General features: G+C 34.7%; 1 protein-coding gene and 2 pseudogenes across 1 annotated transcript; 2 read left to right on the top strand and 1 right to left on the bottom strand.

Moving 5' to 3' along the window:
• Positions 1-759: 759 nt before the first annotated feature.
• LOC120141432 lies at positions 760-18,734 on the top strand (annotated as a pseudogene).
• A 2,459-nt stretch (positions 18,735-21,193) lies between these two features.
• LOC120141433 lies at positions 21,194-22,274 on the top strand. The gene is made up of 2 exons (XM_039156302.1): positions 21,194-21,458; positions 21,937-22,274. Exons 1-2 carry the CDS (start codon positions 21,194-21,196, stop codon positions 22,272-22,274), a joined length of 603 nt encoding a protein of 200 aa, XP_039012233.1.
• Positions 22,275-22,487: 213 nt separating this feature from the next.
• LOC120141434 lies at positions 22,488-25,407 on the bottom strand (annotated as a pseudogene).

The raw sequence follows: 25,407 nt of genomic DNA on the forward strand, positions 1-25,407 counted from the left end.
TAGCAGGAGGTGGATAACCAAAATCTAAACTGAAAATGAATCTTTAGGATGCTTTCCTTTGAACAAAACTTGCTTCTTCCTAGCATAATGGACTGGTTCCCGACATATTCGAAATTGATGTCTTAAAATGAAACAGATGCTGGGTGTTCGAAATTTTCAAAATTTAAACACACTCGCTCCAAAAAGCTTGAGGAATTACACATCAAGTTGGCAACTCGGCTTACTCGTGAGTCTTGGACTATCTTGAAAAGAACATTATGCATAATTACAAATTCTAGTTTTCGTTGCTTGGCACTTACTTTCTTTACTCACCATTATCAATATAGTAGAACTGTTATATAATCTCAGCTGTTCATATTAAAATGATTTCATTTTCAGATTCTATTCGTCCTTGTAATTCAGTTGGATTGTAGTTTTGCCAATATCCAAACTCAAGCCATGTTTCTACCACATATTTTCTCAGTAGATAGGGAGTAGAAATGAGTTAACTTCAGTTGAGTTTAGGGAGAGAGTTGTAATTGTAAAATCAAAGGGGATTGGGGGCAAGTTTTGTAATTGTTTTCTCACTCTCGCACTGGCTGTAAGCAAAAATCTTCCCTTTCACCAGAAAACAAGCCTTCTCTCATAGAACCCCTCTTAGAGTGGTGAAGGCCCCATCCTTCCATGGGAATTCTCTTCATCCCAATAAAACCTGAAAGCCCTTTCTTTATTATTTCAACTTCCGTATTTTGTTTAAACAAGTTTCATCTTTTTGATGGAATGGCGCTTGAATATTCAATTCTAAGTCAACCCACCTTTATTACTTGAACAAAGTTCTCGTCTCTCATGTTTTTTGATCGAAATTTGAAGTTCCCATCAAAGTTTTTATCCAAAACTAAGCACCACCCAACTCCTCTAATCTCTAGCTTTCCCAATCCCCGAGTTTTCAAATCCTTTGGATTGCCAAAAACTGGTACTTTTGGAAACCAAACACGTACGGGGTTATCAAGTGAAGAAAATGATGTGGACTTTTGATGGCAATGGTTTGTGGTACTTGATCTTTGTATGCAAAGAGTATTTTCTGTAGAAGAAGTGGGCAATGCTGGTTATGGGGTGATGGGGAAGTCCATATTGTTTTTGAAGAATGCTTGGCCTAAGGCATCTATGCTTCTTAAAGTGTTCAAGGAGCAAGGTGTAGTTTTGACAGTGCTTTTGGGTCTGTCTGCTTTCTTCTCAATGGCTGAGACAGCTATAACTACATTATGGCCTTGGAAGGTATTTTTTTTTACATAGGATTTAAATTCTTTAATCATATGTGTGGTTGTTAATTGATATCGAATCTGAATGATGCAGCTTCCGATGGTTGCAACTTGGAAAAATGTAGATGCTTCAGTCAATTTTGATGCAATCTTTTAAATATCTTCCATTTCCTGGCTGTTGTGTGGTTCTCTTAAGTGACTTGATGTTTTTGGCTCAAGTTTATATAAGATCAATTTCCGTGTCAACTTTTCCATATTGTATTATATTACTCTATGGTGAATTGAGCTTTAGTGATATTCATCTTAAAGCTTAGTGTGTAAAGGAAGAATATAAAGAATAGAAAGAGTCAAAACAGAGAAAAAAAATAAAAGCCAAGAAATTTTTAAATGATCCATATGGAACAACATAAAGCCATCATATCAATCTTTTTTGTAAACCGTGAAATTAAACCGTGAAATGATCCACATGGAAAAGAAGCGGTACTAGGAGGAATCTTCGTGGTAATTTGACTAGAACTTGCAAGAAATTAAAGCAGGGGAACTGGGAAGCTTAGTTCTAGGTTTATGAGTGAATGTGAAACCGTGAAAGTGTTTGGTTTGTGATACGGTAAGGAAAGTTTGATGAGAATATGAAGATGTAGGCTGGGACTTGGGTATTCTTGAAGACTACTCGGCCGGCCCACTCTCACATTATTTTTTTAAAATAAATTTTATAATATCCTAATTATAATTTTAGTATTTCTCATCTTTTTAAATTCTTTAATTTATTTTTTAATTTAGATTGTAAAGTTTAATTTTTATTTAATTGAGTCATACTTTGAGTAATCAAAATTTCAAATATTTAAATTTTACTCTTTTATTTTAATTCTATTTGATTTAATCATTTTATGTTATTTAAATATATGTCATTTTCGCTTAGAAAACATTATAAAAATCATTAAAAATGATTCCTTATAATTATAATTATTGTTATTATGATTTAAGATAAGTTGTGCGAAATTTTTAAAAAATCACGACCACAACATCCGTAGTGACCGTGATGGCATCCGTAATGTTCGCAATTGCGATAAATGCGACGCGACGAAAAACGTGACCGCGAGCGCTATTTAAATCCCTGTAATTCTTTGTGTAGATTGTATTTATTGTACTCAGTGTGGTCAATATTGGAGCAACCGCTTTAGTCACAGATGCTACAACAGAAATATTTGGAGAAGCTGGTGTTAGTGCAGCAATTGGAGTAATGACTGTATGTTTCAATATGCTGTTCTTTGATTTATTTTTGGGTGTGTGTATGTTTGTAGCGTGCCTGCACATCTTTTTTCTTTCTCGTCATGAATTTATCCCAAGTCAGTAAAATAGTTAATCAATTAAGCCATGGTTGGCCAGCACAGAGTGTAGGCAAGTGAAATGGAAACTATACTTCATTCTATACATATGATAAGTTGATAACCATTTAACTTATTGTGAATGGTGCTAGGTTGCCATATCACTTCTCACTGAGATCACTCCAAAGAGTATAGTTGTTCACAGTCCGACAGAAGTTGCCAGATTTGTGGTACGTTTTTTCTGTTCTTGCCCCACATTTGGAGGTCTTTAAATTTCAACTAAGGTCAGATGGGTGTTAAAATAGCTTATCTTTTTGTTCTTATATTTCTCTCTATACGCCTCTTGGCTCTCATGGTACTTTGCAGCTATCATTACGATTTGAAATTGGCAGACTGATTGTGGTTGTAATATTTCTAGGTTAGGCCAGTGGCATGACTTTTTGTAATTCTATATCCAGTGGGAAGAGTTGTCATATATCTATCCATGGGGATGCTAAAAATTCTTGGTCTAGAAGGAAAAAGGTGATAATTACTTGCATTCAATCCATATGCAGCTTCTAACTTATGCGTTTTCATAGTTGTTAATTGTTAAAAGTCAAGCCAACAATTGTTGAAAATTAAAGAAACTTTCGATGGCAACAGTAATTGTTCAACAATTGCTTTCGGTGACAGCAATAATTGTTGAATTTGAACAATAATAAAATCATAATTTAGTCATTTTACTTTAGGGTATTTATAAGTTTAGTCTTTAAGCTTAAACTATAAATACCCTAGTTCATTTAGCTTCAAAATCATCCCAAATCATTCTAGCTTTCTCCCAATACTAGAGAATTTAGAGAGTTTTCTTTAGAGTTATTTTCTCCTTTTTATCAAGAGATAATTATCATTGTTTTCTCATTGGTAGATCGAGAGAAGTTGTAATTCCTATTTTCTCATAGTGAAATTTTTCTACCGTTGCTTGTGGTTTTTACCCTATATTATTTAGGGGTTTCCACGTAAAATTTGTGTCTTCTTTATTTTCATTTTTATTTTCTCAAATTATCAGTTGCGATTTTGCTCTATTCGATAGCCGTATTCCGCAACAATTGGTATCCGAGCCAGATTTGAGTGTGTAAAATCTGCTTATTGCCTTTGTGGTTGACACCAAAAGGTGAATCCTCCAACATAAGAAAGTAAGAAGGTATTACTCATTCTTTGAAGGTTTCAGAGAACTATTTACGATAGTGAAATAGTGGGAGCTATCCGTAATAGAAGTTATGACAACTAAATTTGATATTGAAAAATTCAATGGGAGAAATTTCTCATTGTTTTCTCCTTGGTAGATCGAGAAAAGTTGTAATTCCTATTTTCTCATAGTGAAATTCTTTTACTGTTGCCTTTGGTTTTTACCCTATATTATTTAGGGGTTTTCCACGTAAAATTTGTGTCTTCTTTATTTTCATTTTTATTTTCTCAAATTATCAGTTGCGATTTTGCTCTATCCGATAGCCGTATTCCATAACAATTGGTATCCGAGCCAGATTTGAGTGTGTAATATCTGCTTATTGTCTTTGTGGTTACAACCAAAAGGTGGATCCTCCAACATAAGAAAGTAAGAAGGTAATATCCATTCTTTGAAGGTTCCAGAGAACTATTCACGATAGTGAAATAGTGGGAGCTATCCGTAATAGAAGTTATGGCAACGAAATTTGATATTGAAAAATTCAATGGGAGAAATTTCACATTGTGGAAATTGAAGATGAAGGCTATCCTGAGGAAAGACGGTTGTCTAGCAGCTATCAGTGAAAAGCCGATAGATTTCACAAATGACAACAAATGGATCGAAATTGATAGAAATGCTATACAAACTTTCATCTAGTATTAGCAGATGAAGTATTGTCAAACATCAAGGAGAAGAAGACATCTAAGGAGATATGGGATTATCTCACCAAATTGTATGAGGCCACATCGTTGCACAATAAAATTTTCCTTAAGAGGAAATTGTACACTCTCCGTATGCCAGAACCTACTTCAGTGACGGAGCACTTAAACACGCTGAACACTTTATTTTCTCAGCTTACATTCTTAATATGTACAATAGGATGACAAGAACGTGCTGAACTTCTACTTCAAAGTCTACCTAATTCGTATGATCAACTCATCATCAACTTGACAAACAATAATGTCACCAGTCTAGTCTTCGATGACGTTGCAGATGCTGTTCTACAAGAAGAAAATCTACGCAAGAACAAGGAAGATAGACAAGTAAATCTGCAATAAGAAGAAGCATTGACAACGATGAGAGGGAGATCAACAGAACGTGGTCAAAGTAGCAGTCACAAACATGGTAGATCGAAGTCGAGAAACAAGAAGAATTTAAAGTGCCACAACTGTGGAAAGAAGAGTCACTTGAAGAAGGATTGTTGGAGTCTAAATAAAAACTCCAATTCATAAGGCAATACCACAAATATTTCAGATGATGGAGATGCTCTATGTTGTGAAGCGTCAACCACTGTGGAAGGTAGAAAGAGATATGCAGATATATGACTCATTGATTCGGGAGCAACATATCACATGACCTCAAGAAGAGAATGGTTTCATCCTTATGAACCTGTCTCAGGAGGATATGTATATAGTTGCAATGATCATGCCTTAAAGATCGTTGGCGTGGGAACCATCAAATTGAAGATGTATGATGGAATAATTAAAATTGTTCGAGATGTACGGCACGTGAAAGGCCTGAAGAAAATTTTATTGTCCTACGGATTGTTGGATAATAATGCAAGCAAGATTGAAACACGGAAAGGAATCATGAAGGTGTTCCATAAAGCACTTATGGTGTTGAAAGGCGAAAAGATAGCTGTAAACTTGTACATGCTGAAGGGAGAGACTTTGATAGAAGCAGCCTCTGTTGCCTCATGTAGTTCAGATTCTGCAATGCTATGGCATAAGAAACTGGGACACATGTCAGAACAATGAATGAAAGTCTTATGAAACAAAAGCTACTTTCTGGCTTAACGAAGATATCACTTACTTTGTGTGAGCATTGCATAACAAGTAAGCATCACCGGTTGAAATTCAATACGTCAAATTCTATAGGCAAAAGTGTTCTAGAATTGGTTCACTCTGACGTATGGCAAGCACAAGTTACATCCCTAGGCGGAGCAAAATACTTTGTCTCATTTATTGATGACTACTCTAGGAGATGTTCGGTGTACCCTATTAAGAATAAGTCAGACGTGTTTTAAACTTTCAAAAACTTCAAAGCGCGGATGTAACTTGATTTTGGAAATAAGATCAAGCGTTTCAGAACATATAATAGAGGAGAATACACGAGCAAAGAATTTGATGACTTTTGCAGAAAAGAATGCATCAAAAGACAGTTCACAATGGAAAAAACTCCTCAACAAAATGGAGTGGCAGAGCGGATGAACAGAACCTTTTTAGAAAGAACAAGAGCAATGTTGAGGGATGCAGGCCTAGAAAAATCATTCTGGGTAGAAACAATCAATACCGTCTGTTATTTGGTGAATCGAGCTCCATCAACTGCAATAGAGCTGAAGACACCAATGGAGATGAGGACTGGTAAACCAACTGATTATTCAAACCTCCATGCATTTGGAAGTATTATGTACGTGATGTACTGTAACATCCATAACCCGTATAATTATACCTATACAGATTATAGATGTCACACGAATTTCTTAAAGCCAATTTTCAATTTAAAAGCGATTTAAAATTTATTTTCTTAAAATGGTAATTGATATTATAAAAATATCATATCATATAAATTATGTTTCATTATAACGAATTTAATTCAAAAGATTTTTTTTATGAACAGTACCCGTAAATAGTGAACAGAGAACAATGTACAGTGTACCGATGCATAAAACATTGAATTATAATTGTGTATCGATGTACTGCTACAGTGCATTGATGCACTATAGTACATGCTACAGTAAATTCTGAAAAAATATATAAATTCATAAAAATTTTACCTTTCATTATATAAAGTTTCCAAATTTAATCAACAAAACAAATTGAATATTATTATTTTACATGCCACTATTTAATTCAAATTCCATCATAGGATGTCTTACTGATATGGAAATATATCTCTCGATGCTTGATGTCATTACGAACTCTTTATTTTATTATTGATTTTTTACCTACGCGTGAAAATCATCACACGCTAAGTATATACTTAGTGAGGCAATTAAAACAATATACAGTGCAATACAATTCATGCATGAATTTCAATGTCAATTTCAAAATACCATAAAATCATGTTATTTTCATATCCAATATTTTTTCATGATCAAAATAAGATAAAATATCTTACCATTTATCTCATAAGCTCGTAAGCTTATTTTACCAATATACTTATCATTTTTCCATAAGCTTGTAAGCTTACCAATACACTTTCCATTATTCCATAACCATATACTATAGATAATAACCATAAACAATAGACAATAGCCCAATATACAACCTTGAGGACCCTGGGTACACAAGTCAAATACTTGCACCGTAGTGCAATCTTGAATATGACACATAAGGTCGTGTCCACCATCTGTACTAGGTATCCTTAAGTATATCTCCCGAATATGACATATAAGGTCGTGTTCACCATCTGTACTAGGTATCCTTAAGTACATCTCTCGAATATGACACATAAGGTTGTGCCCACCATATATACTAGGTATCATTTAGTGTATTCCCGAATATGCAGCCTGCTGCTAGACTCTATGGCATGCCAACTATACCCTGCCCCTCAATGACTTACTTGGGCATACAGTCTATTTTATTTGATCCATCCATAGAAAAATATATTATCAATATTTAACATTGGGTAGTTCATACCCTAAATAACATTCATGATAAAAATCATATGTGTTCATAATAACATCATATGCAAAAAAATCAGTGATCAATGTATTTTGATTTCATATCGTGACATTTCAATGTCATGTCAATTTATAAAAATATGACATAATATCATGCTGATATAAACAAGGTCGACTTATCGCAAGTCTTCCTGATGATGTATAAAACATTTATGTATAATGTCATGCATGTATTGCACTCACCTTGACACTTTATAATTTTCCAAATATTTGTGCCTCACTATTGTCCACAATAAACCTTTCCTTTTATACTCGAATCACTTTGAACACCGAGTAAATCATGATCTGTACAAATATAGATTCATACCTATATATGTTAGTATTGTACTAACATAAATATATTTCCAAAATAAATTCCATAATCATACTTCAAACTATTCACCACCAATACTTTAACACTTATTAATTCTTTTTAATATTGGAACTAACTTTTCCAATTTACTCAAAATGGTCCTTCACCATTTTACCACTTAAATTCTTAATACCAATAATTCCAGCATTACAACTATTTCCATTCAAATGCTTTTACAAAAGCATAATTATCTTTAAGTACCCCAACTCTACAAATGTTGTACTTAAACCAAAAATCTTTTCAAACTTCCAAAACAGTCATATATCACATCTAGCTCTCATTTTAATTCCAAAAAACATTTTCCAGCATAGCATATCAATTATACAACACTTACACAACAACCCATCAATTTTCCATATTCAGACAACTCATACTACCTTTAAAGAATCATTATTCTGTATTGATATATACACTGGAATTCAATTCCGTTTATTCCTTTGAAAACTAGACTCGAATACAAATTTATCCATATAAAAAAATCCTTCTAATTCATTCTATACAATTTATGATAAATTTTCAAAGTTGATCAATAGAATCTGTTTTGCAGAATCTGCTGTCCGATTTTTCTGACCTTTTCTTCGTTAAAAATTCATATCTTTTTGTATACACCTTGAAATTGATCCCCGTTTATTTAAAAAAAACTAGATCGTATATGAACACAAATATAAAAATAACCTCGAAATTATTTTTATATAAATTCTGGTGAATTTTTGAACCTACTGCCAGATTCAAAATCCAAACTGTTTTCTTTAACTTCATTCTTAGGTTCTTCATCAATTCTTTAAAATTACTTAACTCTTCAAAACCCATAAAACACAAGAATCAAAATCCCCTTCATCAACTCAAGATGAACTTGAACATGAAACCCTAGTAATATTCATGTCAAAATATAGAGAATTGAACGTAGACCATTTTTCCTAACCACACCGAGTCTAATTCTCAAGAAATAGCTTCAAAATTCAAACTAAAATGTTTACCTTTCTTGCTTGAAAGTGCCAGCCCTTGGAGGAAGAAGAAGCTGGAAATGCTCATCCATGATTGATATTTAATGATAAATAAATCTATCACATGGCAATATATATTATAATGGCATTTTTTTATTCCATTCAATAAGAAATTCCATTTTTGCCCTTAATGAATATTCCTATTCACTATAAAACCAAGCCACCTGATCCATATCATATTACAAAGTCAAATATGAATTAATTTGACTTTTATTTCGAAATTCCCTTGAACTTTTCAAATCTTGCGTTTTGGTCACTAATTCCACTGTTTCGGTTAAATCTGAAAAATTGCACATTTCCAAACCAAATTTCTCTGATCTAAAATATTAAAATAATATTTCCAACCATTTATAACATCCTTCAATTTTTTGTAAAATTCCAATTCGACCTGAATTACCGATTCCTTATCGGACTTTAACAATTTCTAAATTTTTCTTTACTAAAATTCCAAATTCAAAAATATGATTTCTATAAAACTCCACTCTCAAGAGTAAACTATCTATTTATGGAATAAATTCTTTTTAGGAAATTATCCTTAATTACCTAAACTTTTCCCCAATTTTATACTTTGACCATCAAACTTTCAAAATTTTCATTTTGGTCATTGTCTAAATTTTTGGGGTATTACATGTACAACTCGCAAGAAATTTCAAAGCTAGATCCAAAATCCAGGAAATGCAAATTCTTGGGGTATGCTGATGGTGTAAAGGAGTATCGCTTGTGGGATCCCACTGCCTGTAAAGTGATCATTAGCAGGGATGTTATCTTTGTAGAATATAAACTACAAAGAAAAGAAGAAGATGGTAGCGCTGAAAAGTCAGAAACTACGCAGATACATGTGGAAAAAAGAGTTTGAACAAGGAGATTCTTATGAAGCAGAATCAACACATGATGAACAAGAACCAGAGAGTTCTGAAGCTCCAACAACTCGTCAATCAGATCGTGTAAGAAGACGTCCCAATTGGAACTCAGATTATGTTATAGAAGGTAATATTGCATACTGTCTTTTAACTGATGACGGTGAGCCATCAACATACCAGGAGGTAATAAACAGCTCATATGCTTCACTGTGGATGATGGCGATGCAAGAAGAAATCGAAGCCCTTCATAAAAATAATGCATGAGACCTTGTGCCACTACTACAAGAAAGGAAACCAATTGATAACAAATAGGTCTTCAAAATCAAGCAAAATAGTGACGATCAAGTTGAGAGGTATCGTGCAAGACTGGTGGTCAAAGGATATGCTCAAAAAGAAAGTATTGATTTCAATGAAATATTTTCTCCTGTGGTTTGACTAACAATAGTTTGAGTAGTTTTGGTAATGTGTGCTACATTGAACTTACATGTAGAGTAGCTAGATACTAAAACAACTTTTCTTCATGGAAATCTTGAAGAAGAGATTTACATGCTCCAGCCTGAAGGTTTTGAAGAAAAAGAAAAGAAGAACTTGATTTGCAGGTTGAACAAATCTCTGTACGGTCTAAAGCAGGCATCAAGGTGTTGGTTTAAGAGATTTGATTCATTCATTATGTGCCTTGGATACAACAGACTTAATGCAGACCCTTGTGCTTATATCAAGAGGTCCAGTGATAATGATTTTGTTATATTGCTGTTGTATGTGGATGACATGTTGGTTGTAGGACCCAACAAAGATCATATTGACGAAATGAAGGCAAAACTGGCTAGGGAATTTGAAATGAATGACTTGGGATCAACAAACAAGATTCTAGGGATGCAAATTCACCGAGATAGAAGTAATAGGAAGATTTGACTTTCACAAAAGAATTACTTAAAGAAGATATTTTCAAGATTCAATATGCAAGATTGTAAGCCAATTTCTACCCCTCTTCCTATTAACTTCAAATTATCCTCTAGTATGAGTCCTAGCAGTGAAGAAGAGAGTATGGAGATGTCTTGAGTACCATATGTATCGTCAGTGGAAAGTTTAATATTCGGTATGATATGCACAAGACCAGACATTGCACAAGCAGTGGGAGTAGTTAGTCGGTACATGGCGAATCCAGACAAAGAGCATTGAAATACAGTAAAGAGGATCCTGAGATACATCAAAGGGACCTCAATGTTGCATTATGTTACGGAGGATCAAATTTACTTATCAATGGGTATGTTGATTCTGACTATGCAAGGGATTTGAATAAAAGAAAATATAATACATGATATATGTTCAAAATTGCTGGTGGAGCTGTATGCTGGGTGTCAAAATTGATGTTAGTTGTGTCTACATCCACAACAGAAGCAGAGTATGTAGCAGCTACACAAGCCAGTAAAGAAGCAATTTGGTTGAAGATGTTATTGGAGGAGCTTGAGCACAATCAAGAGTATGTCTCTCTGTTTTGTGACAGTCAAAGCGCCTTGCATCTATTAAGGAATCCAGCATTTCATTTAAGAACAAAGCACATACGAATTCAATACCATTTCATTCGTGAAAAGGTGGAAGAAGGGACGATAGATATGCAGAAGATCCATACCAAAGACAACATAGCAGATTTCATGACAAAGGTGATCAATATTGATAAATTTACTTGGTGTCGATCCTCTTATGGCTTGTCAGAAATGTAAGCAACATGAAGGTACAAGGTAGAAAGAATGGTGTGAAGATATGTGTAACATCCTCTATACCGGGTCAGTGATTAAATTGTGAAATTTTAAAAGTTATTGATCAAAGTAGATAAATTGAAAGTTGAAGGAATTGATTGAAATATTTGGTGTAGGATCAATTAGCAAAGCATGGGGAACTAAAGGGGCAAATGGGTCTTTGGCAAGGAAATAAATTAAATGTTTTTAAGGATATTTAAATCCATGTGGTAAGCTTATGAGAGAAACAAGGTTCTGGATATTTCTTTCTTCTTCCTTCTCCTTCTCTGTCGTGAAGCCAAGCTAAAGGTGAGTTTTCTTATGATCAAATTCTTGATGAATTTAAGGTTTCTTATTGATCCTTAGTTGATAACTAAGCTTAAGGAAAGCTTAGATTATCTTAAAACCATAGATGAGAGTGTATGAAGAATTAAAGAAAGGAAGTAGAAAAGTGAAATTTTGGAATAGGGTTCTTAATAAGAATTAGAAGTGAAATTTGACTTGTCATTAAGCTAACTAAGAGGTATGAAGTGTTAGAATTCAAATTAGAACATGTTGGAATTTAGGTTAGATTCTTAAACACTACATGGAGAATCGGATCTCTAAGTTTTGAAAGTATGGAATGAATAATAAGTAGTTTAAGAAAGAGTATGTAAGTTAAGGATATAAAAAGAGGGGTAATATAAAGTGTTAAGTAGACTAAGAAGAGATTTCCGTGCTAAAATGACAATTCTGGGCAATGTGCATCGATGCACATTCATTGTGCACCGATGCATCAATGATAAATCCCAGAAATTGTTTAAGGTGCATCGATGCACATGAAGTGCATCGATGCATTAATTTAAAAAGAAAACATCGAATGCCATCGATGCATAAGGATGCATCGATGCACCCATTAAATACAAACATCGAATAAGATTTATGCATCGATGCATGGTGTAATGCATCGATGCATACCTCCATTAAAAGATGAAAATGATTTTTCTTTTAGCCTAAGAATGATAGCTTAGAATATACTAACTAGTATACTGATAAGTATCAATGAATTACTATGTAGATACCGAGCCTAAACGAGTTCTGGAACCATCGACCAGTAGGATCAATCGAGGGAAAGACAAAGAAATCTAGGTGAGTGCATGTGCATAACATGATTATGTTAGTATATTCAGTTCTAGACTTGCGATAAGTCTAGATTTAATATCTTGATACATTATTCATTCAATATTATTAAAGATGATATGAATTCATACCATATGCATTATGGGATATACTATGCAGATTGTGGTAAGTCTATTTTCAGATTAGAGCTTATATATGAATGTATGTGTCATATGGATTGAATGAGTTACGAGATATCTATATTAGGTATATGAAGTGTGTGATGTGTTTTTTTATGGTTTATATGTATGAATGAGCATATGTATTGATGTTACATATATATATATATATATATATATATATATATATATATATTATATGAGTTGTGTAAATAGGTAGATAATGTGTTAAATATGTGAAATAGTTAAAATGATCAATATGATTTCAGAATATGAAATAAGAAGTATGGAAAGGACATAAGAAAGAATATGAAATATATAGCATATGAATATGAAATCATATGAGGGGTGACATGTATTTATGAAAAATAAACTACGTGATTACAAATATATGAAAATATGCTAGTGTGATGGGACCTAGGAACTAGTATACGTGATATATACATTTATATAAGTTATTGGATGAAAAATGAACAAGAGATAAAAGAGATGAAGGATAATACTATAGGAGTATGATAAAAACATAAATGATGACATGTATGTATGTATGTATGTAATGGTTATATGAAAAGGTATAGGTGATAAGATGATCATATGAACATGTGATAAAGAGCTATAGGAAAAGAAAAATGTGATATGATGTGTGAATATGTAATAAGGTAAAAGACAATGCCCATGATATGAGTTATGAGAACTGTAGGTATAGTTGGCATGCCAAGAGTCAAATAACTACCTATGTCTTTCGAGACATATGGACAGTATACCTATGTTCTAAGGAACATATGGATAGTTTACCTAGGTTCTTCGGGACCTATGGATAGTTACCGAGGATCTTTATGACCTCTGGATAGTTACCGAGGATCTTTATGACCTCTGGATAGTTACCGAGGATCTTTATGACCTCTGGATAGGTCCTTCGGAACATTCATTGAGCTGTGGTGACAGCATACGTGTGCACAACCTCATAATACTCGTATACCTTGGGTTCTCAATGGTGTATATGGGCTTAAATAGGACATAACGAGGATATATATAATTGTATCTTAATATGGTATTATTATGATTTATATTGTCTCATATGTGGTATAATAAATGATGGTGTGATAGTATAATTGCGGTTGGATAGTAGACGACATGTTTATACTTTTAGTAATTCTTTATTATGTAATTATGCCTCACTAAGTCTATGACTTAGTGTGTAAGTGTTTTTACACGTAGGTTTCGAAGAGCAGGAGAATCAAGAATAGGAATTTGCAGATCAACATATCTCCACTCAGCGATCAGATCAGAAGGAAAGTCATAGTAGGTATTTGTTGTATGTAGTGTTGGCATGTAAGAAAAGTGTTAGTTACAAATGCTCTGATTAGTTTTGTCTTGTTTTGGTTAACTCGTGTACAATGACAATGTTATTTTAATAAAAGTTTTAAATTTCATTGGTTTTCGTTAAAAGTTTAAAGTTTGAAAAGTCAATGTGACACCTCAGACTTATATCCGGGTCGGATACGGGTTGAGGGTGTTACAATATGATTGTTCCAATCAATCTTCAAGTAGGAGATTGTTAAAAGTCAAGCCAACAATTGTTGAAAATTAAAGAAACTTTCGGTGGCAACAACAATTATTGAATTTGGACAATGGTAAAATCATAATTTAGTATTTTAGGGTATTTACAAGATTAGTCCTTAAGCCTCAACTGTAAATACCCTAACTCATTTAGCTTCAAAACCATCCCAAATCATTATAGTTTTCTCCCAATACTAGAGAATTTAGAGAGTTTTCTTGAGAGTTGTTTTCTCCTTTTTTCAGGAGAGAATTATCATTGTTTTCTCCTTGGTAGATCGAGAGAAGTTGTAATTCCTATTTTTTCATAGTAAAATTTTTCTACCGTTGTTCATGGTTTTTACCCTATATTATTTAAGGGTTTTCCATGTAAAATTTGTGTCTTCTTTATTTTCATTTTTATTTTCTCAAATTATCAGTTACGATTTTGCTCTATCCGATAACCGTTGCTCTATCCGATAGCCGTATTCCGCAACATTAATTTCCAATGGCTTGTCAAATATGTCGTCATTGTTTATATGCTTCCAGAATGTCTTCTGCATTTTCTCTTTAATTTTAGTGAACCTTATGTTACGGAAGATGAATTGAAGCTAATGCTACGAGGGGCAGAGTTGAGTGGTGCAATAGAGGAGGAACAGGTAACCATATACGTTAAACATTTGATATTTTGACATTGTATAATAACTCTGATTGGGCATTTCAAAACACATATTGTATTTGTGATAGATATTTTTCTATTACCTTCTCTTCTATACCCTAGAGGTCTAGACCAGTGGGTCTTGATAAGCATCCAAATGAACTTTCTGTTCTTTCCCTTTATGTGTTTGCTCGGATGAAATTTCAGTGGGGTGTACATTATTAACTCATTGTTTTTGGTTCTGGTTACTTATATAATGGGATCCCCTTCAGGATATGATCGAAAATGTGTTGGAGATAAAAGACACCCATGTTACAGAGGTTATGACACCTCTTATCGATGTGGTTGCAATTGATGCAAGCTCAACTCTTGTTGAGTTCCACAATCTGTGGTTAAATCGAAATATTCAAGTAGATAATCTTAAAGAATTTTCTCCTAGGTTTTCTAATTCAAAACGATTTGCTAAGAGATTGCTTGACATATTTGCAGGGTGCCTGTTTTCGAGCAACGTGTTGACAATAAAGTGGGTATTGCATATGCTATGGATCTACTAGATTATGTTCCCAAGGTCAGACAATTTCTACTTAGTCTTGTTTTTCCTCTTTTATCATCGTAATTCTTGGCTTGAAACCATGCTCTACAATATCATAGTGTGCATCATTATAATCTGTTTGATTTTGAAGGGCGAACTGCTAGAAAGTATTACTGTGCGAAACTGGCTCACATACCCGCATACTTTGTGCCCGGTAAATATTTTAAGTTTATTTTCTTCTGTTGATTTCATGCTTTGAGTTAATATGCAGCTGAATTTTACATTGCTACCTCGGTATCCATTAGGCCAAATGGTAGCTGTCACTTTCATATAGATTATAGTCTGAGAAGATATTACAAATAGAATAGTCCCCTTTTTTTGCAGATTCAATGTCAGTCTGGAATCTTCTTAGAGTTCGCATTAGGAAGGTTCACATGGGTGTTCTTAACGAATATGGTGGAACAGTTGGAGTATGTGCAATACTTAAAATTGTGAATTGATCTTAAATTTGGATTTTTATTCTTGAATGAGTCTTACCTGTTGAAGAAACTCAAAGCGAGATGGTTTTTGGTTGATCTGCAGTTTCAAGGTTAATGTTTATATTAAAGTGTGCTTCATAGCATAGCTAATGGTCTGTTCTATGCCCCACTTAAACTAGCATCAGATTGTAAGGAATAACTTAAACTGATTTGATATATGACATTAATATGAGATTAAACACGGAAAAACTTACCTGCAGTTGAACCAAACGAGTCGTCAATGTCCAAATCCCTTTAGCCCTTTTTGGAAAATTAGTTAAATTGGAGTCTGCAATATGCTCAATCTTGGCCAATCCCCAACAGTAACAAATAATATACCACCCGCTCGTTCGACTTTGCCTCTTATTCATTTATTTCTCTTCTTTTTTCTATTTGGAGCAGATAGTCACCTTGGAAGACGTGGTTGAGGAGGTTGTCGGCGATTTTTCGATGAAAATGATTCAAAAGTAATGTTTAGTACATCTTTCTCATTTTAGACTTATTCAAAATGCCTTTTATGATTCATATGCGATCAATACATACTTGGACTGTAATAGCTTGTGGATTTTATTCTCAAGTTTCTATGATTTTAAAATTTTCCTTCTACAACAGGAGGAGATCCAGAAGAAAACCGGCTATATTGTAATGCGAGCGGAGGGGATTTTTTATGTAGATGCTAAATACATCTATCTATCAACTTTCTGAAGATCTACAGATCAAGTTGCTTGAAGTAAGCTACTTGTATCATTATATATATATAAATTTTCATGCATAAGATTCCATTCTTCCTGAAAATTTGTGCTTGTATAGTTGCAATGTTCATAATAAGCATTCCAATGTTAAATGGATATCTTCTGTTAATACGAAATATCTATACTAGAGGAAAAGTAACTAACAATTGGAACTCCCCTCACTGTATGGAGAGAGCCAGATCCACGTATAAGGAAGTGTTTGCCAAATACACAGGAACTTTTGTATACATGCATATGTATTTATATGGATTTTCATTTGTGTTCTATAGGAACATCAATATGAGACAGTGTCAGGTTTTGTCTGTGAGGCCTTTGGATATATACCAAGGACAGTGAGAGTATTAAGGTAGTCCTTGAAAAAGGAGAAGAAGATGAGAATACTGAAGCTGGATGATCACCAAGATCTGAAGGAAAGGCATCAAGTTTATAAACTTGAGGTATGGTTTGAACACTTCTTCCGTATTTATATCGCGGAAAATTGCTTTTGACTAATGTATAATCATTCGAGTTCTTTCTAATGTCATTGTTTCTAAATGTCCCTCAAAAGGAGTTCATTTTGCATACATATGAAAAGAATGAGTTGCAACTTATGTCATCCTGATTATGAATAACTAGAAACTCTGAAACATGTACACACCAATTGAAATGTCAAAAACATTTTGTCGTTGGAATTATGATGCACTTTATTCACTATCATATTTTCCTTACGAAATACTGTCATGCTACCTTGGATACTTAAAAGGCGAAAGCACAGAGATCCATCCATCTTTCGTTTCAGACGAATCACTTGAATTTAGATATTCTTTTGAGATATTATTGGGCTGATTGTTGTATTCAATCATGATGATAGTAAACAAGAAAATTCGTTAAACATATACATAGTTTGGGGGAAAAAACTATCATGAAGGAAAAACTGATGAGCAGTTGCTATGGCATCTCTTCTTCACGTATGATGTAGCCTTTTCGAGTTAGTGCTTCTGCATGTGACATACAATCGGTGGCTGTCTTAACAATTGCAAGTGTTCTTTGCATTTCTTTTCTCTTCCCAAATGCGATTTTTTTTTTACATTAGTACATATTTTCTGTCAAGTTTACCATTGATTCGAAATGTTTATGAGGCCAAACTTTATCGACAGCATTACTAACATTTTAAATGTGGGAAACTTGTTCTTGGGGCAGATATTAGCAGGAAAAAGCCCGGAAAGTTAGTGCTGTTCGATTCGAAAGGATAAACGATGAGGAAGCTCTATTAGATACTACGACAGTAACTCCAACAATTCTAAAATCATGAAGAGGAAACGGATAAATGATGAAGACACAAATAATGGTAACCGTAGTGAAGGTGTATCTCGAAAGAGACAAGAGGACGACCTCTCAACTGCTGATCATAATGAGAATAAGGAAGAGTCTTGATGGAATAGTTATATATATATATATAATACTTTGTTTCTCTCATCCCCCCGGCCGAAGACTGCCCTTTCCCCCTTACCATTTTCTTACAGTCCCATAACAAGGTAAAGACTTGAACTGGAGAACGAAACAAAAATGAGAACAGACTAACATTGTATATTTGTTCACAGATGAAGTGAAGTCAACATCTGAATAATTGAAGGTATATGTTTGCAGGACCTTACCCCTCTGCTTTAAGTTCGACAATATCGGAGTTTCTATACCTGACGTCGATTATGCATGCTAGTTTCACCGTGTACAAATCCTTGGAGAGGTGGTCTAGGCTGAAGGATCAATTCGGAATGGAAAACGATTGAGATGCTTCATTCAGCGTGCCTGATTGATCCTCTCCACTTCAGGCAACAACCGTGAAACCTCTCTTTCCTGCCTCAATTCCTTCGCCCGCTGCAACTGTCTGAACCTCTCTTGCAAGAGAGCAATGGAAGAATGAACAGCAGGATCATTCTGGCTTCCCATCACCAGAGCCTATCATTGTACCGAGGAGAATGCTCATAAGGTGATCTGAGGTTGCTATATTCTTATATAGGACATTTATAAGCTTTGAAATCGTTAACCCTTTGAAAGCCGCTTTAGTTGATTCTCAAAGGTAGAATCAGCCGCCGAGATGCAAAGTCCAAGCAGGCATAGTTATGTTGAGGTAAAATAGATGATAGGAAGAAAAGGGTCTGAAAAAAAGTCCAAACTGAGATGGAATGTAGCATTTGAAGTGTTTCTTTTTGCAGAATAAAAGGATGGATGATTCTCTGTCGGCTTGTTGCCAAGAGCTATTGTCCTTTCAAGAAAGATGGTGCCCCTTTTTTAGGGGGATACTTGTATTATTTTCACTTTCAACATTCTATCTTCTTCACTTTTGTTGATCACACTAAGTTTAAGTTTGAATTTCAGTATCTGTAATCCGTTTCTTCGTATCCGGACTGCTTTTTTTCTCTTGATATTTTGTGTTTTGTCATGAAGTTGTTGGATAAATGGCGTGGAAGAAGAAAGGGTATAGTTAGTGGATTCTTTCAATGGGGCTGTTGTTGTTGGAACACTAATGTCTTTGAACTTAATTGTTGGAAGAGTGGGCACAACCTCAAAAGCCGCCTACCCTCCCCCCAGATATCTCTGGAATTTTGGCTATCTATCTCTTTGCCATTTAGCCTTGAGCAAAATCATGGAAAGGTTGAATTTGGGTGTGCAACTTATTCCTTTTGGAGCTTTTCTTAGACATCAAATATCATAATGATAGTGTTGGCAAACTGTATATATTTAGGGATCATCTATACTATGAAAGTTTTAAATTATTATATATGTTAGATATTTTATTTTTGTCTTTTCTAAAATTTTATAAGTTCTTCTTTATAATTTTAATTTATATTTCCAACAAATCCCACGATCCTCCCTAAATTAATTCTAGAATCTAATGTAAACCAAAATTCATTTTAATTAAAGCCTGTTATCATTGTATTTCTTCATTGTTATTAAAGAATTTGGCATTGTATTTATTTCATATTTATTTGAGGTTAAAAAGACGGGAGATGGTGATTGGAAGCATAGGTGGCAACATCATTATGGCAATTGACCGGGCTATTGATAGTCTCAAAGTGGAGAATTACAAGCAAAAGCTACCAATTAATTTCCCAAAACCTGGAGGAATAATAACTCATTTTATTTCTTCATTGTTATTAAAGAATTTGGCATTGTATTATTTATGTTCATATTTATTTGAGGTTAAAAAAGACTGGGAGATGGTGATTGGAAGCATAGGTGGCAACATCATTATGGCAATTGAGGCCGGGCTATTGATAGTCTCAAAGTGGAGAATTACAAGCAAAAGCTACCAATTAATTTCCCAAAACCTGGAGGAATAATAACTCATTGCTTTTGGATTTAGTCTGTCTTCAAATGTGAACATTACTTTTAATTATCATCCCAACATTAAAAGATGATCTTAAAGCTTTTTCTCCCCTTAAAGTTATTGTTAGCAAAAACCTATAGATAAATTCTAAAATGGGAGTTGTGCTTTGGAAATATAGGTCTCAATGATCGTTGGGCCAAAGTTCTGCAAATTTCAAGCATATGAAAACATCCAACTTGTGCACAAAGGATACCAGTGCAATGATGCATGTTATAAGCATGTAAGAAAAGAAAAGAAATATTAAACATTTAGCAAGGAAAAGAAATGATTGCAGGAATCCAAAAGGATAGGCAATATTTATATGATGTGCAGAAGGGTTGAACTGTAAATGGAGAGTGTAGCATTTCATAAAATGTAAAGCAAAAAAGGAAAATCCTTGCAAGTATCAACCGGATAACTTCAACATGTTTCTGGAATTCTCCTCTTGATTAGTCAGTATGTTAGCCTGCATCAAAATCGACATATCATGAGAAAGCGTAAAACTTATTGTCAAAGCAACACAATGCATAGTATGACAGACAGCTAGAAAGAAAATAAAGAACATTTTAGTTTTGCTGCATGAAGAATATCCAGATATGCATTGTACTTGCGTGGTAGACACGAGAACTTCAAGAAAAACCAAGAGTGAAACTGTGGAAGTGGCATGGAATAATTCTATTAAGGGCATACTACCCATGCAACATGTTACATGCACAGGGGAAGTGTCGGTTTATAAAAAGTAACTGACCTTAAATTTTGAAGGTTGTTTCGAGTTCATTCACCTTGTTTGTCACCAGTAGTTAGTATAATCTCCCATCTGCATGCCTTGGACTAGAAGAAACTGTTGCAATTTCTTTTTTGCAACATAAACTCTATAAAAATACTTTTAAGTGCACAACAAGCAAACCAACCGTCTTAAAATTAGCAAGGTACCAGAGCCAGTTACCATAGACTGTAGAAAGTTATACTCTGAATCACTCCGGAACCTTACTTTCAGATTTCCTTTATCACAGCAAGGTTTATGGTAAATTGTAGTCTCAGTATCATTTCAAAACCTCGGAGTACTGTCAGAGAGCTATGATGGTAGACAGTTTGAAGTGGATGGACAGGGTACCAATTTGCTGTGTATGTGGCAGCAAATCTGAAGATTTCGTTGATAATGTAAGCTTAGTAATGCATGCCTTTACATCTCGGCGGCATAGAGTAGAGCACTTGGGTTTGCACAAAGCGCTTTGTCTTTTGATGGGATGGGACTCGATGACTGTTTCTAATTGTTTATGGACCCCGAAGGCGTTGGCCTGCGCTGAAGTCTTGGCTATGAAAGAGGATCTTGTTGTTTGGCCTCCGGTTGTCATCTTGCATAACAGTTCTATTGGTACAACTATTTCTGATGACCGAATTATAGTAAGTATCGAGGAGATTGAGGCATTTCTCAGAGGTAAGTTATAAGCTTTACAATGATAGTAGCTGTTGGTATTGCTATTTGATTCAAGAGGTCAACTAAGACTTGATAACAATGCAAGTCTTTGCCACTATACCAGTGGCTTAAATTGATTCCGGGATCACTTTGTTTTAGTGATATTTAAAATAGTCATTTTGACAATGAAGTTCATGTGGTTTCCACTCGGTCCTCATTGACAAAATTGCATCTTTACATCGCATCTCTTATTAACTATTGTCTTTTCAAATATTTCTTAAAATTTTTGTTTGGACTTTGTTCCAGCTTTATTCTTGCAACATATGCATCATTTCCCTTGTTTTGAATCATGGTAGAAACATATATTCAGATTTTTAACTTTTCCACTATGATTTTATGTTGGGATGACCTCTCCTTCAAAACACACTTGAACTGGTCCTTCCCTTCACAATGTACTGGTTTTCTTTCCCCTCTGTTTCTTGCCTTTGTTCAATTGCAGGTATGGGGTTTGGCCGGGGGATATCGAAGGTCTGTTGTGGGAAACCTGCGAATTGGAGTATTATGGTAGTGATCTTCCATGGAACCATTTCAGGGCTACAAGATGCAGAGAGACTCCATAACATGTATGCCGAGAACAAGCATGGGAGGGCTGAGTTCATGCGAGTCGATTGCCACAGCGGAGAAACGAAGAAAACGCCACTAAACAAGGTTGAAGACGTGCTATACGGCTATCTGGGAGTCGCAGGTGACATGGATAAACTCGATTTCGAGACAAAAAGTCATTCGGTAGTCAAAAGCAAGAAGGAAATCTATAGCATTGCTGATCAATGGGAATAACAATAGTTCCAGGCCTACTAACTCATGTTTTGTTAATGGAAACTATAACTTCATCGTCTTTTCTTCACCACTGAATAGGTTATGGTTTTCTCTTTGGAAAATGGAATATGTTTGTTTTTGCTTCCACTTTTGTTGAGAAAATGACAGATTCAGCAATATGATGTAGGGTTTCAAAAAATTTATACTAGTTCCGGCCCACTGCTGGAAAAAGCATTCATCAGTTGGAACCAATGAACCAAGTGGAAATGGTCCCTTCGGGGTTTTCTTTAGGAAAACCAAGAACCGGTGGCGCGGCCGAATTCTCTGATCCAGTGACAAGCTCAAATACATAGGGTATTTTGTCAAAGAATGCACCTCATTATTCAGTTCATTGACTAAGTACAGGTACTTAGGCTTTAGATTGTCCTCCAGAGACAGATAAGACCTAGAAACAAATGAAATTGTAAGAGAGGAAACAAGTTTCTGTCTTCTCATGCAGGTACAAGGGAACTAACCTGTGTAAGACTAGTCAAGACTTTCAAGATATTGGAATTATGCATTCCGATGCTCCTAAGGAAGTTTAACCTGGGTAGTAATCTTTCATCAATGCTGTAGTGGAGAAACTGGGGATGTTTCTTTACCATCTTCACAACACTATCTCTGGGTGCTCCAAACTCCTTGGAGAGAACATATAGCACGTATTCCATGATATGTCAATCCGTTGAATTAGAATCTGAGGGCTCAACTGCACAACTTTAACTTTACCTAAATCATGTTCATTAATACCAACCTCCTCGATCAAGTATCTCACTGTTGGTTTTACCGAATTTTCAACTCTGTATGAAAACAGAGAAGGAGCACGAGCAATTATCTGCCCTATCCTACAATTTGGAATCCCTAGACCCATTAGAAAAGCCACATGGGACTTCAAGTTGTTCTCCACTGTGTATTCTAGAATTTATGATAGTCTCAAAAGTATTCTCCTAACGTCTCTTTGTTTCACACCAACGCTCAACAAGTAGTCCAATCTTTCCCGAGTTGAACACACATTGATTTGAAGAGAAGGCGTGTGTCTCTCGTACATTTGGACAAAGTGTGAATCTTTAAGCCCAAAAGTACTTAGATAATCAAGAAGAGGAAACCATTTCTCATCCAAGTCAATTTCATCAGACAGCCGTTGATATCTACTTTCTTTAGATATTTTTGATACCATCTGCAATATAGAAAGCAAATAAAGCTCCTTTATACCAATTGGTATGGAAAATAGCAAAAGTTGACAGCTTATCTTACCTTTCTTCCTTCATCTACACCTAATGAACCAGCTTCCTTCATTTTGTTAGATGTATGATAAAATCTCCAACATTATTCCTCCTTAGATCATCATTACCATGTTCAAAAGCGATAATCCCTTTTCTTGATTTTAACACTTTCGATCCCTTGCGTTGTTCTTCCGTCCTTGGTTTCCTGCACAAACAAATGAATTGTTAAAACGCCTCAAAAACCAATGTCAAATCTTGTGACGAATTCACATGCATACCTTCTTTACCACTTCCCTTGTGCGATTTAACTTTCTTCCAGTTAATGAAGTATTCATGAGGTTGAGCAAAATCATCCTGAAATAAAACATCCATTTCAGACCAGAAGCGGTTTCATATTCACTAAAACATAAGCTAATCGTTCAATTATTTCAAATCAAAGCACAAAATCTAAGCCAAATAATATCTAACATCAATATAAATGCAGTGGAAACATAATGATGGGTCATTTTCTTCAATCCTTCATATCATGTAGTAATAACATGTTTTATTACAAAGATTGCATCTTGAATAAAAAAAAACATAATTTTAGTTTAGACCAAATATAACTTCGCAGAAATTAAACATATAAGAGTAAAAGAATATACTGAAAACCATGAAACAGTTATCACCTTAAGTCTAAAGAACATCAAACCATATACCAAATCAAATATCAAATTACAAATATTCATCTTAAGTGGCCAATTACACATATTTCTAACTACAGTCACAGTTTTTGCACATGAAACAATTATCACCTTAAGTCTAAAGAACATCAAACCATATACCAAACCAAATATCAAATTACAAATATTCATCTTAAGTGGCCAATTACACATATTTCTATCTACAGTTTCTACACACTTTTTGCACCAATTAAGCATAATAACATATTAAAAATTGCAGCTTTTTTAATTATGGGAAAATGATAGTAAAGTGAACTTACATTCATCAACCAATCGTCTCCAACCATGCCATCATCCTTTTCACCAAATTCTTCATCCACATCTTCCTCCTCATCAGTGTCATAAGGAGTAATCCTTTGACCAAATCTTGACTTCTTATTAGACTTTAGAATCTTGGGATTTGAGTGAGTTGATAAAACACCAAGAACTTCCCTTTCTTGAAGCTAACTCCATTCTCCAAGCAAGGCTCAAATTCCAAGAAGAAGGACAGAAGAGAATAGAACCGAAACGATGACGATTGAAATTATGAGAGTTAAAGCTGCCATTTTGGGGAAAAGAGAGAGAAAGAGAGAGAGAGAGAATATGCTTAACAAAAGAATATACCGAAAAACCCTAGAAAATAGATGAGAGTGTGTACTGCAAAAGTTTTATCTTGTAGCTATGGCTGTCAATGAAATGTGGGGTTTTACCGGTGTTTCTTTGTCGCGGGAGGTTTGATAACAGTGGCTCCTTGTTAATCCATGCGGCGACAGTTTAGTTTATGCTCTTCTCCACGTTCACCCTTATCGCAGGATGGGTGTAGTTCAGAGCGAAATATTTGAAGAAAGCAAGCCTGAGTCACATGCCCTACTCTCTATTTTAAGTTAGATGGCTTGTGAAGTGCCATGTCTCTTTCTCCCAAGTCGACGGGCATTTCTCCGATCAGCTCATCTGGTTATCGAGCTAAGAGAAGAAAGAAGGGACGGGCCTGTTTCCGCATACGCGGACACCATTCGGGGTGTTTTTTTTGAAAAATAACCGGTGATCGATATATTTATCAATATAACATCGGTTAGATTATATTTTTTGATCTAACCTCTGTAGCAGTAAAGCGTATTCCTACCTCGAGTTATATGTTGATTTGACGTCACGTGGGGTACAATGCGCCCTCTGTACCACGCTATACGTTGACAT

Source organism: Hibiscus syriacus, unplaced genomic scaffold (assembly GCF_006381635.1).
Source record: "Hibiscus syriacus cultivar Baekdansim isolate YM2019G1 unplaced genomic scaffold, ASM638163v2 tig00110809_pilon, whole genome shotgun sequence".
Taxonomy (NCBI): Eukaryota; Viridiplantae; Streptophyta; class Magnoliopsida; order Malvales; family Malvaceae; genus Hibiscus; species Hibiscus syriacus.

What these genes read in the sequence shown, in the direction of transcription:
- LOC120141433 (XM_039156302.1), top strand. Translation starts at nt 21,194, where the DNA reads ATGCATGCCTTTACATCTCGGCGGCATAGAGTAGAGCACTTGGGTTTG. An exon ending in GATTGAGGCATTTCTCAGAG is followed by an intron (nt 21,459 to 21,936) that starts GTAAGTTATAAG and finishes GTTCAATTGCAG; the next exon opens with GTATGGGGTTTGGCCGGGGG.